The following is a 17,179-nucleotide window of genomic DNA, read 5'->3' as shown; positions in this document are numbered from 1 at the left end:
AAGCCAAATGTCTTAAAGTTAGTAAAATTGAGAAACACTGCAGGTTGGGGACCCCTGCTTTATGCCACTGCAATACTTTTAAATGTTTAAACAGTGGTAGTGACATATATAGTTTTCATTTGCTGTCGTTGAGTCACCATATTTTGTTCCAAATCAAGAGGTTTATGAAGGGATTCTCTAAATCAGTTGTCAGCCTTGTTAACTTTAGGATTCCCCGTGCTCAGGAAGTCCAGACATCTTAAAATTGCAAAGGATAAGATACACTTCTCTAAATAAAAACCGGTGCAGTTGTACTTAAAGCATCATCAGTACTATATATTAAGATGGCTGTGACTGTTTCTAGGGTTGTGCAGCTGCTCTTTAATGAGTTGCCAATGGATATTTTCATTTGTGTTCCCATATATGTCAAAGAATATTTTTATAATCAAATCTGAAACTTTGCAAAGCCTTAATTGGAGAATAACTTTGTGAAAACATTGCCCTGCCTTTGGGTTCCACAAGAAGTAAATCACTATTCTTAGTTTTAAAAGCTTTTGCTATTGTCTTCTTCATAGATTTTTAGATTTAAGTTAGTGATAACCTCAAAGCAGAAACTCAATTTGCTGGCTTTGGGGAAACCAATAGTAGTCAGACACTTGGACATGTAAACTAATATAGCCCCGGGCTTAGCATCTCATCCCATTTTGGAGTAATTCAGAAACACCATTCATCTCCTGTTTGTGCTTATGAAAAGACTCAGGTTTTTTTATTTCAAGAAGCCGCAGTTCGTTGTACAAGAACTTGGGGAACAGCACCTTCACATTCCAGAACAAGCCAGTATTTGAAACCATAGCATTAGCAATCATGGGAATCAATTACAGTGGAAATATCACCCTAGGCCAAAGAAGAAGGAAGTGTGAAATGGTAGCTAATGGTGATGGTCAGAGCTGGATCTTTACACAATGTGACTGAAGTATAATATTTGACATAATTGGACCTGATCATTTGTGCCTTGAGTGAGAACTTTGTGTTGACTTGTTTGATGATCCACTCGTTTATTTTCTTGGCTGTTCACTGTATTTTCAGGAGTTTTATCCAAAACGGCAACAAACCACACTGATTTTCTTGATTAGTTAGGGATATGTGACTACAGAAGAATTTAAAAGTAGGGATTAGAAGGCTATATATTATAAGGATTTGCTTTTTTTGATATTTTGACAGGGTCCCTTTCGCATGACTCCTGATTTTGCTGCTGCTACTCCTCAAGTTGGGTATATTCCTCTAAGCCAGAAACCTGAAGCAGTGGTACATGCTATGAAGGTACGTAAATATATGTTTTCTGAGGTTTTCGCGGGTGTTTGTATGTAGGTCTTTGGTTATTCGGGTTTTCTCCCACGTAAAATTGGAAGTGTCTTGGCAACGTTTCGACGAAGTCTCATTCGTCATCTTCAGCCTTCAGCTTCGTCTTCTGGGAGCATTGCTATATATATATATATATTCCATCTCTTAAAAGTTTTGCCCCAAAATGTGCTGTCATTCATATAAAGGCAATACTGTGCAATAGGATATGACAGCAAAAGAAGCAAAAGTGCTATTGCAGAGCTTTGTATTTCTAATAAATGAGATCTGAAGAAAGACTTTTGAGCTGGTAATAAAACATGGCAGACTTTCTCAGATTGGATAACCAGCAGCTATTAATCAAGCCATCTCAATTTGCTTGATTCATTTATTCTCTGAGAGCAGTCAGTAGTTGGTTGCCAGTGTGCCATTTCTGACTGAACATTGAGTGTCCACACAATTGAGTATATGGCAGACATATGGAGGCCAAACGAGTTAGCAGCACAGTCTGTACCCACTGGATGAATAATTAATTATTTTCTTTTCATTTAAGATATAGTTTTATTTGTCAGTAAATCCCTCTTGTTTTTCTTGTATCCTTCCCCATCAAAAAATGGAAAGCAACAGATTGGATTAGTTTAAGCCATGCAAACAATGATCGTAATGTCAGTTAAGCTAGAGAGCTATACGGTTTATAAAGTAGGTTAAGCTAAGTAAGCAAATGACCCAGTTTTGTAATTGAGGATTTAAAAATAAGCAGGAAAAAGGAAATACAGTACTAGTCTAATTCTAAGCAATCGTGCAGTTATATCATGGAAAAATGGCATGCAGTTTTGGAAAGTATATTTTACACACATCTTTATGTGGATTTGAATCAAAATTGATTGCAATGATATCCCCATTTTGAAATCCAGGAAAATCATACTGGGTTTTGCAACCGGAAGGTATTCATTTGTTTTAGAATTTATATCTTGCCCCAATCCAATAGATTCTGGGGTACTCACATAGAATTATGAAAAAAAAGTATCCTATGATCAATTTAATGACAAAACTAAAAACATTTTTTTTTTAAAAAAGCTCTTGAAACTCTCAAATGTTCACCAGAGGAGCACAATCTTCAGTCAAACCTGTGAATGGGGAACTATCCAAATGTCAGATGGTAACTAGTAGGTGCTGCCAACAAAATTCCTGGCTCCAATTTGCTGCCCCTCTAATATCTCCAAAAAAAAAAGAAATATGCAGCGTCCTTTCCTTGCCTGATGACAAAAGATGATGTAGTGCTATTGTGTGGAAGGTACTGTCAGTGCAAGAAGGTCTAAGTTGCTTCTGTAGATAACATTTTAAGTCTTTGACTTTTTCAAAAGCAACAGCATGTTTTCCATTGTCTTGTAGGTGGTTCTTTACTTTCTAATTCCCATAGATGTTACAGTAGTCATTTATAAGACCTATTTCAAGGCTAGTCACCTGGAGGAAAGAGGGATGATTCTGTGAACTGATGCTTTCTAGAGAAATGTTTCAGATCATTGATAAGTAAATATAAGCAATATGTTTTCAATAGTCGTGAAATCCAAAAAATTTTTACTACCGGTTCTGTGGCTGTGGCTTGGTGGGCGTGGTGTGGAATGATGGGCATGGCTTGGTAGGCGTGTCAGGGGACGGATACTGCAAAATCCCCATTCCCTCCCCATTCCTGGGGGAAGGATATTGCAAAATCCCCATTCCCACCCCACTCTGGGGCCAGCCAGAAGTGTTATTTGCCAGTTCTCTGAACTACTCAAAATTTCCACTACCAGTTCTCCAGAACCTGTCAGAACCTGCTGGATTTCACCCCTGGTTTTCAGTGACAAGTTAGAATCACAAAATGGGCCCTTTCTGAGAAGTGGACCCTCAGCAGAGCCTGGGTTTAGGACACGGCTGTGAACCCGTTGGACGTATGGGTTTTATCTTCCATCATTCTCTGAGCAAGGGAAGGCCGAAGGGACTTTTTTTTCTTTTCCTTTGCATCATTTTACTGTAACACATTTTTTTTCCATATCCTTATTATTTGTGTGGGTATTTAATTATTTATTTTATTTATATAGCCACTCTCTCAGGTGGGCACCTCCTAAAATAAAACCCACAGGGGAGAGAAAGAAAAAAAGAGTGTAAGTATTAAAGTAAGCACAAGTGTTAAGAAGTAGGAATTCATATTTTCAGTAGATCCTGGAATAACATACCTGAGGACATATGGAGATTAGTAGAGTAGCCTTTTCTTGAGTACAAATGTTACTGCTACTGATTTACAAAATCATACAAAATGTCCACCTAGCCTACCATGCTTTTTTAACAATGATTGATTAAACATTACATTCATAACCAGAACACAAGGAGAAACTGTATCTTACTATTTGTCTTCAACGTTTAGTAAATAGGTTTTTAATAGAAAGGTTTTAACTTAGACAAAAAGACAACTGGAATCGGATTATATAAAATGGAATATGAGATTGCAATGTATACAAATGATGAACATGTGGTTGCTAAAATGTATAAGTTTTATTGAAATTTAAAATGGAAGAACAATTTAAAGAATACCTGATATAATGGGCCAAGAATTTCAGATATATATACAGAATACACATAGACACACACCCAATGGAAGATAGGGTAGAAAGGACTGAATGTTATAACTTAAAAGAGAACTTTTACAAAATGATGTATTGTTGGTACACGACATGAGAAAATTTTTCAAGTATTTATAAAGATATTTCAAATTTATGTTGGAAATGTAAAAGGCACGAAGGGTGATTTTTATCATGCCTGGTGGTTTGTAAAAAAAGCTACAAAATTCTAGGTCCAAATGCATATGGTGATATAAAGGATTGTAACGATTAACATTCAGCTGAAACAAGATCTTTTTTTGGGGGTTGTGAATCATGGATAATATGCAGAAATATGCAAAGATGGAAAGATTTGGAAATACCTACAAAAGGGGGATGGTTAGTGAAAATTCCAGAATTTGCAGAAATGGTTTTTTGTAATCCTAAATATGTTTGAACCCCTTATGGATTTTTTTTTTACTGAAAATGGAAAAAATGAATTGGTGATTTATGAATTTGATGATTAGAAAGGATAAATATGACAAAAAGGGAATTATGAAAACTGATCAAGGAGAAAAGCAACTTAGAACACAGGAGAAATTTCCTGACAGTTAGAACAATTAATCAGTGGAACAACTTGCCTCCAGAAGTTGTGAATGCTCCAACATTGGAAATTTTTAAGAAGATGTTGGATAACCATTTGTCTGAAGTGGTGTAGGGTTTCCTGCCTAAGCAGGGGGTTGGACTAGAAGACCTCCAAGGTCCCTTCCAACTCTGTTATTCTAGTCTAGTCTATTCTGTTCTGTTCTGTTCTATAACCCTAAAGATGGAAAATAGTTGATATTTGTAACTGCTATAAAGATCAGAAGAGACTTCTTTTTCCTTTTCCTCTTCTTTACACACATTTTTTTTACATTTTTCTCTTTTTCTCAAATTTGTATAATTTTTACTATTTTGTAAAATTCTTCAATAACAATTTTTAAAAAATCTAGTGAATTGGTTTATAATACAGTAATAGGATTGGTATAACAAAGATTGCGGAAACATGTTTATTCCTTTAATGTAGCACCCAGCTTGTTTCTGCTGGCAAGAAACTTGGTCAGTTCTCTTTCATCAGCATCCTTCTCATGCAATCCCCTTTGCATCTATTACTATGGGAACTTAAGGAATAATCAGACTTCAGGAGAAATTGATGAATATTATTTCTCTCCTTTTCTTCCTGGAAGTATAGTTAGTATCTCAGCTAGTCAAAGAATATGAGATTATCATCGAACTAGTAAAAGTTTCCATTCAGAAGTGATTAAAATCCTGAGAAAATGATTTGACTGTGAAAACATAGAAAACTCTTTTTTTCTACCAAACTTAGCACTATTTACATTGGCCTTTTCCAACCTTCTTTCCAGATGTCTTGAAGCTAGCTGAAAATTGTAGATGTACTGATCCCAATACAAATAAGTTGCCAGATTGAAGAAGGCTGTGCTGTACTGACTGACAGCAGCTCTCCTGTTTTCACAAATGTCTCCCGAGAAAAGATTGTAGTACATGTATGGGCTTTATTACCAAGCCTTAGCTTTTCCATGAGTGAACCCCACTCTTAGCATTTTCCAAATCTTTATGAAGTGATAAAGAACTTTATTCATCTAAATAATTTTCAGCAGGAGCACTATAGGAACTGAGTTAAATCACTGGTCTACCTAATTCATTATCAGCACATCTTGAAATCTTGTGTGTTGTATTGGTTTTTTTCAGTGTTGGGATGTACATAATGTCTTAGCTATATCAGTAGAATTCAGTAAAATGTGTTCGATGTGTACATGTTTATCTAACGTTAAATATCCATTACAAACTTTCCTGGATCTCCTACCTTGTCGCTCACTAATTTAAGTTTAGAGTTACATGGCATGTGGATGAAAGACTTTGATCATATTTTATTGGTGCATTCTAATCTTTTCAGTCTTTATCCCTTCTCTTCCTTTCTCTCTCTTTATCTCTGTGTGTGTCGTGAGATTTTGTTCTGTTTTGGCTGTAATGAATCACGATGTGATATATTTTATAATTTCATCTCCATTGTGCTTGTCTATAGGTCCTTGAAGTCCATGAGAATTTGGACAGGCAGATACAAGAAAACTATGAAGAAGACCTGAGTGAAAAGGAGAAAGCAATTGTTCGTGAAATGTGCAATGTAATGAATCCATTTTCACAGTCTTTCATGTGTTAGCTGTTCACTTCTAATTGTGGTGTTGATGTTGTTCAATATCTTGTAGGATCTGTTCTGTCTGTGCAGACTTATTTAATTGTTGTCTTCACAATCTGAAGAAAAAACAGGTTACAAAGCAAATGACAATGCAGTCCTAGATATATTTAATCAAGGAAAGCCTATTAAGTTATGTGGTACTAATTTTCAAATAAGGTTGTACACCAGCCTTCTCCAAATATATGCCTTCTAGTTGTGTTGGACAAAAACTGCTAAACTTCCTGGTCAACACACTTACAAGGAACCCAATTGCATAGGATTGAAGTCTGAATTGTTTTTATCTGTTAAAAAGGATACTAAACGATACAGTTTCTAAGACATTTTTCACCATTTTATTCATTTGCTAGACAAATTTATATGATTGCCCAACTCACACACAATGATTCTGGGCAGCTTACAACATTAAAATATCACAGTGTAAAAACCCTCACCTGCCCCAATAGTGGTGACCACACAGTCACCTCAGCCACTTGATTGGCTCTGTATCTACCACGGAATCCCTAGGCCCACCGCCAAAACCATATGTTTAGGGCCTTCCAGAAAAAGTAACAAGGTAGGGGCCAGTCTTATTTATGAGGGAATGATATTCCAAAAGGGGGGAGCCGTCACAGAGAAGGCCTCTTTACTGATCCTACAAGACGAGACCCTCAGCATACCTTGCCTTGCTGCTCTGGTGGGCTGGGTAACTGGGGAGAGGCAGTCCTTCAATAACCCAAACCATGTAGGGCTTTAAAGGTGATAACCCAGTATTTTGAATTGCACTTGGAAGAAGATTAGTAACCAATGCAGCTCCAAAAGAGATGATACATGTTCAAATCTTGATTTGTGCAGAACTATGCTGCATTTTGAATCAACTGAAGCTTCCAGATAATTTTCAAGAGCAGCCCCATGTAGAGTGCATTACAGTAGTCCAAACAGGAGGTTGTTAGGACATGATTGTGGGGAGATCCAGGAATGGGTTAACTGTCACACAACTTGAAATTGTGCAAAGCTCTCCTGGTCATGACTGCCACTTGTTCCTCAAGCAAGAGTTATGAGTCCAGAATAATCCCCAGATTACACACTGGGACTATCTAGGACAATGCAACCATCTCCATGACTAACAATAGTCATTCTCCAAGAACCAAGGAGCTCTGAACTCAAAGGCCACTCCATCTTGCCGGGGTTCAGTTTTAGTCTGTTGCTCCCCATCCAAATCTCAAGAGTTTTCGGGCACTGCAAAAAGGCAGCTGTAGCATCCCTTAACAACAATGTACAACTGAGTATCATTAGTATTCTGATGATATCTCACTCCAATGATGACGGATCATCTCACCCAGCAGTTTCATGTAGATGTTAAACGGGAGCTGAGAGAGCACCTATCCCTATGGAAAACTAGGGGCTGAGAATCAGACCTCTCCCTCCTAATCAAAACTGACTGAAAACAGCCTTAGAGTAAGGAAGCATAAACAAATAACCAGAAAAAGGTAAAAGTAAAAGATGAGAGTACAGGAGAAAGAGAATAAAAATCAGTAGCATAAGAAAAGACAGGAGAATTTAAAGACACGGAGGAAGAAACATCAACGTTATTTTGCCCTGCTTGTGTATTACTCTGTCCAAACCATCTGTCTCCATCTCCCAAGAAACATATTAAGGTACTAAACAAAAACTATGAAACAGGACCATGAGACTTATCACACAAAGTACCAGTAAATGGATAGTATGACATAATAATGATCTCTGAGAGAATAGAGTGCCACATTCTCCACTTTTTGTTACTTTCTGTAAAAGAAATGGCTTACACCCAAGCAGATTGGCTGACAGTTTTCAAAATGCACTTTTACCATGATTCATCCAGTGTTTTGCTTGTGCTGTTTTGTTATTTTTCCTGTGCCTCTGCTTTGTTTCCTAGCATCCAAATAGGTAGCATCAATAGACATTGAGTGTGGGTATGAATGGATACTTCACTTGGCTGTTGTAATTAGTGTTTAGGAGATCCTACATCAGACATCTCACTGTGTAAAGTAGAGGATGAAGAGAAGAGACAACAGGCCCAATCTTTGTTTCCCCACATACCTGCAATGTACCTGGGCATGGCTAGTCTAGGGAAGAGAAGGACCAGGGGAGACATGATAGCAGTGTTCAAGTATTTGAGGGGCTGCCACACAGAGGAGAGGGTCAAGCTATTTTCCAAGGCACCTGAAGGCCAGACTTGGAATAATGGATGGAAACTGACCAAGGAGAGATTCAACCTAGAAATGAGAAATTTATTTTAGATTGTCTATACAAGAAGACATGCTTTTACTGACACTTTTACTGAAAGGGTGCATACCTCAGTGGCCCCATCCAGAGTGGATAAAGGTGTGCAGATAGGTAGTCTTCCACTTACAATCATTTGTTTAGCGACCATCCAAAGTTAAAATAGTGCTGAAAAAAAGCAACTTATAATTGGTCTTCACACTTACAACCATGGCAGCCTAATGACTGTGCCCCTTAACAATAAATTTTCTGGGGCTTATTGTGGTTGTATACCAAGCAGTACTTGTATAGGCTAAAATTTTGCACTGTAATCCAAAGAAATCCTAATGCTCCAAAATCAAACATGTCAAATTGCTTGTGAAATGTAAAAATGGTCCTTTTACTATTAAGAAAAGGGCAAAGGGGTGTGTTTTAAAAGACAAACACACCTTTTTAAAGGTGATGGGTACAATTTCAGGCCTAGCTGCAAAAAAATAAAAAAAATAAAAATATGAAACTTATTCCTGGGTGAAGTGCATAGGAGTGTAGCAATCTGCCCAGTTCTGTACCTCTTAATTTGGAAATAAGTCTCATGGTGTCCAACCCTGAGAAAGTCTGGGTAAGATTTAATGTAATGTAATGTAAGACCAATTCGCGTCAACTACTATATCATGGGTGTGGTTTTCAGAAAATTCAAATGGCATAGTACACAATGCTGGTGATCACCCATAGAAACCATTATTCTTGAGACCTATCCTGTCCTACTGGAATTAAAGAAAACAAGACATTGCTGAGAGGGAAATGACTAACACTGGTAGGGATGTGAGTACTGTAACTTTGTGGAATGTCAGCATCATGGCACAGAACCAGGACAAAAACAATGCACACAAAACTATGCTTTTCTTCACACATGCTGTGTAAGAAAAATGCTGCTTATTCCTTGCTTCACAGAGCTAAATATATTCCAAGACTGTCCTGAAAAATGTTCTTGGAGAGCTCTTCGTTAAACCAAAGCAGTTTTCAAGAGCAGTGCACAGTATTAGCTCTTGCAAGTACTGTATTTAATCCCCTTAAGGATATGAAGAACTGCAGAATACTTTACTTACACAATCGTCAAAACTATCATTTCAAATGGATGGAATGTGCCACACCTTAACAAGTTTCCTTTGCTCAACTTCTTTAAAACAAGTATGTTATTTGGAAGTTGTAACAACAAACTATTTGGCAGGAATGCTGCTGGCATTTCCTTGTTTATTGTTGTCTTTTGGAATAGATTTATTGAGCATAGGAACATTGTCTAGCCGGATGTGTCTGGAACCTAGGGATGTTTAAATTCCCCACATGTGAGCTTTGTGGTTATATTGTGGAATATGGTTCCCAACCTATATTTCAGGGACAACTGCTGATTTATAAGAATACCTGTACAAACACCCAAATAAAATAATTCAAATGCTAGATTTCAGGGAGAAGCACAAAAAGATTATGCATGCTTACTATGGAAATGCTTTCTTAACTACTAGCTTCTCTGAGGACCTCCAAAGCTTTTGATGATGCTGTACTTGCCCTGTTTCAGGTTGAACTCATACTCGGAGTAGGAGTGTGAACTATTTTACTTTCAAGTTTGCAAATGTTTAGAGCAGGGATGTCCAAACTTGGCCCCTTGAAAAGTGGTGGACTTCAAATCCCAGAATTCCCCAGCCAGCAACTTGCTCATATTTATAGCTCATGCTGGCTGGGGAATTCTGGGAGTTGAAGTCCACCACTCTTCAAGGGGCCAAGTTTGGACACCCCTGGTTTAGAGGCTTCAGCAGGCAGAGCCTTGGAATGTGCAATTGCTTGCACACACTAGTAATGCTAAGTAGGGAAGTCTGGCAGATTATGGTAAATGCAGCCCAAGAGCAACCCCAAAGTTTATGGATGGAAAGGTAGTCAGCCAGTCTGGTTGGGGAGTTTCAGATAGCAATGGGATCCAGAGATGTGAAAGCATGGTGCTGAGAGTCGAATGGTTCCTAATGGAACAGGCAATTGCTGGTTGTTGTGTTGGCATACCCTGGTGCAGATGAGGCTCAGTTAAGGCTTTTACCACTTTTGCTTTTCAAGGAATCAACAAAAGTTAAGGGGGGAGGGGTTAACTTCTTGAGGAATCAGGATTTGCAACAAATTGTTGGGCTGGATGTTTGCTCAGAATGTCAGATTTGCCCTGCACCTATTTTGGGTGATTGCTGGAGGAGTCAGCCTCAGTGCTTGATTGCTTCCCAGTTCCCAAGAATGGCATTTATACAGATATTTGTGATCCTGAGTTTTCCAATTTGAAGTACACCTTGACAATAGTACTCTGCATAATAAAGAAAAGTAGTTGGAAGCTGCTGCCTGATCAGGACATGTAATAATAATGCAGCTTCCCAAATGATCATCTTTATCCTGGCCAGAATCAAAACTTTCTCCTGGGAAGGAATTGCTACACAGGTTTTTCAAACCACCACCACAAAGCCCTGGAATCGACCCTAAAGCTGCTCTTCTATCTTTTAACCATTCAGCAATTTAAAACGCAAAAGAACTAAATATCAGAGATACATGTAATGTTTTGCCACCAATTTTTGATATTAATAATGGATGTGGAACATTATCTTTGCAATTTTGCTTGAAGCTGTCCTAACACAAAATTCAACTTAGATTAATTTCCTGATGTAGTGGCAGAACAATTTTGCCTAATTTAGTCCCTGATTTACTGAGACACATCTAATGCTAGGACACTTTATCAAGATGAGTATTCAAAACTAAAGAGTTAGATCAGGGACTCAGGGACGAATTTGAAACTAATTATAAATATCATTCCTATGGAAAAATGCTGTTATTAAACTAAAGGGAAGGACTATACAAAAGTCAAGATTGTTAAAAGTAAAATACATGAATATGAAGTTGTTTTATTTGATCAAGTTTAAAATAGATATGCTACCTCTGGTAACCTTTGGTGAATTTTGCTGACTAAAATTGAAAAACAAGGCTTTAAAGATTTCTTTATGGATAAGGGATGAAATATGGGAAAATAATTTCTTGTTTTTAACAGAGGAGGTTAAATTACACTGAAAATTGTTTATAATTGTTATCAAGAGGTCATTTCTTTGTATATTTCTTTTTCTCTCTCTTTACTATAGCCTTTTTTCTTTTTTGCGCTTTCTATTTTTGCTTTTTGGGTTTTTTTAGCATTAGTTCATTTTTAATAGTAATGTTCAATAAAATTACTATTTAAAAAAACCCTGAAGAATAAAATTATGTTAGGACCTGGATGCCTCCTAGTGTAACAACTAGGCATTACCAGACCTCAATAGCTGCAGGTTTTCCAGCAGTTCTGTTTATGGAAAACTTGGTTCCTGTTTACAAATTGTACTTTGTCTTTTTTCTTGTTCTTAGGTTGTCTGGCGAAAACTAGGTGATGCAGCAAGCTCCAAACCATCAATCAGGCAACATCTTTCAGGAAACCAGTTCAAGGGTCCTTTATAAGCACCTCAAGCTGCAAGACTGGAAGTGAAAAGAATCTGAGGCAAAGGAACTTCCTTGCTTCTGGCTGCCAGCATTATCCCTTCCTCCCATTTCCTTTAACTGTGTCCATAGTGTAAATAAGGCAGCTAAAGGCCTAGCTTGTGGGCTGTCCTGATCCAGAACAATGATACATGGGTTAATGACTACCCTCTCGTGGCCAATCTCTGTCATTTGTATTGTAATGAAATCCCCACTTTCCTGTACGGTCATATATACATTTTTGATTCCCAATGATTTCTAGGTAGAATATATATATATATTCTATATATATATTAAAAAAAAGAACTCTGAGCAGTTCCACTGCCTTATTTTAGCCTACTCATGGAATTGCATGGCAGTAGTGGCTGCCCAAAGCAGTCTTCCCCAATTTGGCAGCAACTCCCATCAATCCGGCATGATGACTAGAAATTATTGGAGTTGCAGCTGTAGGGCACTTGTCTGAGAAAGGCTTCTCGGCTGTCTGATTTTAGAAAATACCAAGGAATTCACGAAGACCTAAATTAGTCATTGTTCAAGTCGGTTGAGAGACATTTTGCCAGAGATCGTAGGGTTAGATTTTATTTTTGAAGGACAAATCTGAAGTGCAAGCAACTTTTATCTGACTATGCTTTGAATAATCTAGCAACCCATTCTAGATTGTCAAGAATCTGACAAACCATAATGTGTAATTGTTAGGCTGCCTTTAACTTGGTGGCTCACCAGTTTTGAGTGATAGAGTTTGGATGATACTGTAGTTTGGATGATACTGTAGCAGATCTCAGACCTGAGCTATTTGCTCAGCATCATGTGTCCTGCACCTTAAATGTTTTCACTGCTTCTTTGCTGCTTCTTCCTGCTTACCTCTCATTGGAGGAAGAGTAGAAAGAATTGAGCATCTCTGCATAGTTCATCCTTCCTGTTTTTCTGAGAAAGGATGCAAATAGGCCTCACAGAAATAAATAAATGAGCAGTGAAGAGGAAAAAGGGAGATGAGCTCACGGGGAGTGTTTGATTTAAGAGCTAGCCAAAATCTATACCTGGCATCGACCATTTTTCTACCCAGTTACTAGAAGCACATGAGCCTTATTAATACCAATTACAGATTTTGGCCTGTTCTTAGATAAGATAGTCCTTAAGAAGGCAGTAGGCAGAGCAGCACATGTCTGAACGAGGGCTCTGCAAATCTTCACATTGTTGCTATAGATGCACAAGTCCTTCATTCCTTTGCATTAACCTCCGGTATATATGAGAGGATCATTCCACTGTTGTGATTTTGTTTATTTTGACCTTAACTCCACATTAGAAAAATATAATACGCGAAACAGTTCCTGCAATGTCTCTTTTGGCCTTGTCTTTTTAATATATTAAATTTAAAAAAATCATGGTCCCTTATGTAAAATATTGACATGATAACTTAGAAATAAAGTGGGGGAATACAGAACTGGTTACAGTATTTGAGAAGATATATAAGAAGAATCATTTAAGGAAGTGGTTGCCATGAGAATTCACGTTGTTGCTGCCGCTGATCAACCAAACCAATCGTCTCTAGTTTGAACTGTAATCATTTTTTCCCCAATCTCATTTCATCTGATAATTGTAAATTTCCTAAAACCATATAGTGCAACACCTAACTGGCCACTGGATCCAAGTTGTGTAATATCATTTGACAAAGAGAAAACTGAAAATTAAATGCTGCTTGTGTAGAAATGTGGAATTTCAATATGCTACTCCTTTGGCAATCTGGTTTCATACAAACTTCACCTTTGGCAATCTGGTTTCATAGACCTTTGATTATTGTTCATTTACTTGGATGTATTTTTTATTAAATTCTCTTTATTTTCAATATTTTTTTTAATTAAGAAGTCACCTAGAGAGTGCACTACTCAAGTTTCAATATCTCTCTCAAGTACCCCTCTTTCAAACTATATTTCTTTTCTTCTTGATCTTTTTTTGCCTGTGTCAACCCTTCAAGGTAGATAAGACTAGGAAACTGGAATTTTGAATGCTAATATAATTGTATTATAAGGTTACAGTAACCAAGTCTTGCAAGGATGAATAGATTTTCCTCTTCCCTCCTTTATCTTCATGAGAACTAGGAAGGCTCCTGTCTGAGGTGATTACTCAAATTACAGAGTCTGCCCTAATTCAGATTTATTTTATCTGATCGAGCTTATTCCTTCTCATTAGAGCTTGCCTTTTTGGTTTTTCAAGTCCATTCTATACCTTAGATATTGAGCCACTTTGAGAGTTTTTTGTGATCTCAACTGCCTGGTACTCTAAGCAGCAAATTGTGAACCTCCTTTTTCATTTTGTCTCATTATGGGCAAAGGTATCAGTGAAAACCTCCCTGTTCCTTAAGTAATTTAAAATACAAACTTAATCAAGTTTTCAAGGATCTATAATTAATGTGAATGTTATCAGAGAATTTGGGTGGGCTATTAAAAGAAGCTTTCAGATCAGAAGGGGTCCAAACAACCAATGGTTTGGTTTTGCAGCATACAAATTATATTTGTCTTCTAAAATGCAATGGAATAATTAAAGTAGCCAAATGTTTAGAAACAAGGGTGGTCCTATGCCACAAAAGCGTAGTGAGTTGTGGTCCCATGCATGTGCCTACTAAATACATTGTTCCTTGCTCTAACCTCATTACTGCAGCAAACACTGGTAAACAAAGTTAATGTATACAATTTATCTGCTCTAGGTTCTATTTCCCACCAAGGCCTTTTAATAGGTCACTGCAGTTAATTCATAACTTTAAGAAATTCATGCATTAGACATCAACCTTCACATATTCTTCTCTGTGTATAACTAAAGTTAGGACATGTATATTTTGATTTAGCTGAATTAAAAGCGGCTGAATTTCTAGCATTTGAAGATAAACATTACTCCCTATAGTGGCCATTCAAGTATTCTCACTACTGCTGATGGGAGTATATTTTTTTCGCAAAAATAAGTCTGTCAGAAATTAAGTTGAGTATATGCATCATGTACAAAAAAAAAATCTCATAATTTATTGGAACATTTGGCTGACAACTTGATATTTTGTTAAGTTATAAGCTTTTTTCATGCATTTCATGAAAAAAGCTTATTAGAACTTAACAAAAGTTATAAGTGCTATTATTACTTAGTTGACTATCAGTTTCTCTTTTTTTCTATAACCTTTGACAGTTCATTCCAGTATTTTAAGATTTATATTGGTTTGATTGGTCTATCTGTTGAATCAGGTTAATGGTGGCTGGGATAGGCCACTAAAACAACAAAGTATTTTTAAGTCTAGAGGAAAAGTTATGTTCTAAAACAAAAGTTATATTTGCTGATTGAATAAATTGGCTTCACACACGAAGCAATAAATCATGGTTTATATATCTCAATAGTTGGGTTCATAATTTGTATTATGTTATGCCAAAATCAAGATCTGGTTTGAATACATAATGCGATTGATGCCTGCCCGGGGAATCTGTCTTGACAACTTCATATATGCTACTTTTGAGTTCCATAGGGGAATGATGTAAAATGAAAAGGATAGTAGACATTCTCTTAGGTGTTGGGTTTTTTTATTCTGTTGCCGTTGTACATTTCTTGAACAGTTTCCAATATGATGATGAGGTGCAGGTACAATACACATGAGGAAATAATAAATAATACTCAGTAGATTGGCAAAAATGCCAAATCCATCTACACATCTGGTTGGCTATATGACTAATTATAATAATAATGATGATGAGTGGCTTCATGTACTTGAGTATGTAAGAGGCATAAAAGCTCAATCTGTTATTTTAGTGGCATTATGCCAGTGAACTGAGGAACCTAAAAGCTGAAGAAAAAAAACTGAATTTTAATTTATTTCAAAAGCACAGATTCTTTGAACACATCAGGGAAATCAAAATCAAGGTGAAGGATAGAGTGACCCAACATGTCAAAATAAAATGAAAAGTACTCAGTATTTAGTAATATACTAAAGTGAAAATTACACGTTTGTGGAACCAAACCCATACAAATAACATGAATAAATTGCAAAGTCCTCCAGATTTGCAACTCCACTATGGTATTAAGTGAAATTTTTGTAGATGAAAATGCAAAGTACTTCCAAATATATGCAAATTACAAACTGTAGACTCTACAGATGCAGTACTATGTGTACTTTTTAATTGCTATTTTATATTTAGCTTGAAATAAGCTAAAATTGTTTTCCTTGGACAATGGTTTGCTTTACAGTATAACCTCGTAATCTACTGCACCTTCCAGATGAATTACATAAAATTTCCTATCATCCCCAGGGAAAACAACTGTCTTAGAGAAGGCTGTTTAATAGTGTATGACTGATATGCTAAACATGAGTAATTTCAAAAGGAAAAATGCACTCTGAATATTAATGTAGAAAGAAATACGATGCTGGAGTATTAATATTCATTTTCCCACCCCCATTTAATAATGTTCATTAACTACCTGCTTCATAAAGTTTTTTATACTCCTACAATGTAGACGCATTCAGTCTATACCAACTTCAAAACAAAATTCCTGTTGTTTGGTTCTTCCCCTTCGGACTGCTCTGTTTTTAAGCAATTGGTTGCTTTTCTTGGGGAAAAAGCATATGGCAATTGGATAAAATCCAGGTGCACTTTGCCCTTTTTGGTAAAAAAACATAAACTTGTTTAAAAGGCAAATGTTTGCCCAAAAGATAGCAATTAAAAATAAATGTTTTAAAGTGACCTTTTACCTTTTTAGAAACTGGAATAGAGAAAATAGTACTGATTTTGTTTTTCAAACAAAGCGCATGACTGTAAAGTGATAAAATTGTATATTTTTCATAATGTGGGGAAAGAGTCTATTTGTGCTGCTTTTGGAAACAAGTATGATTTCTGTTAAACCTGTGATCTTACAACCCTGCCATATTTTCTATATATGATTGGAAAAAGTAAATTAGCACCTGTGCTCATGTATAGTATATAAGCAATGTCTTTAGATTTTAGCACACATTTATACCTTTTACTGAAGCACTGCTTTTGTGGCAGGGAGGGTGAAAATTTAAAGACTTTTTAAGTGTGTAAAACCTTCATTTGAAATATTTTAGTAAAAATTAAGGGTTTGTGGTAGTGTATGCATTCCATTGAAGATAATAAAATACATTCTTTGTAAGGGAGCTGTAACATGACTGTATTTTTGAGAAGTTGAAAAATATTAAAATACTTAGAAATCAACATAAAATTACAATTTTAGTTAAATCTGTGATTCTTCATTCATTATATTGTGTATTTTAACATTAACTAAAAATTAGATAGAGAAATGTGACTCATCC

The 17,179-nt window shown here is 36.5% G+C and overlaps 1 protein-coding gene across 4 annotated transcripts in view; it reads left to right on the top strand.

Moving 5' to 3' along the window:
• The window catches only part of CCDC85C (coiled-coil domain containing 85C), a 178,574-nt gene extending 161,470 nt beyond the window's left edge, over positions 1-17,104 (top strand). For 3 of the 4 annotated variants that reach the window (XM_058162677.1, XM_058162674.1, XM_058162675.1), the window contains 3 exons: positions 1,201-1,299; positions 5,977-6,075; positions 11,776-17,104. In XM_058162677.1, coding sequence (XP_058018660.1) covers positions 1,201-1,299; positions 5,977-6,075; positions 11,776-11,865 — 288 coding nt within the window. In that variant the 3' untranslated portion in view covers positions 11,866-17,104. The remainder of the gene's footprint in view (positions 1-1,200; positions 1,300-5,976; positions 6,076-11,775) is intronic. The other variant, XM_058162676.1, reaches the window with a different exon arrangement.
• Positions 17,105-17,179: the final 75 nt, after the last annotated feature.

Source organism: Ahaetulla prasina, chromosome 1, assembly GCF_028640845.1.
Source record: "Ahaetulla prasina isolate Xishuangbanna chromosome 1, ASM2864084v1, whole genome shotgun sequence".
NCBI classification, from domain to species: domain Eukaryota; kingdom Metazoa; phylum Chordata; class Lepidosauria; order Squamata; family Colubridae; genus Ahaetulla; species Ahaetulla prasina.
Note: the sequence above shows the minus strand (reverse complement) of the source record. Positions and strands in the feature narration are given on the sequence as shown.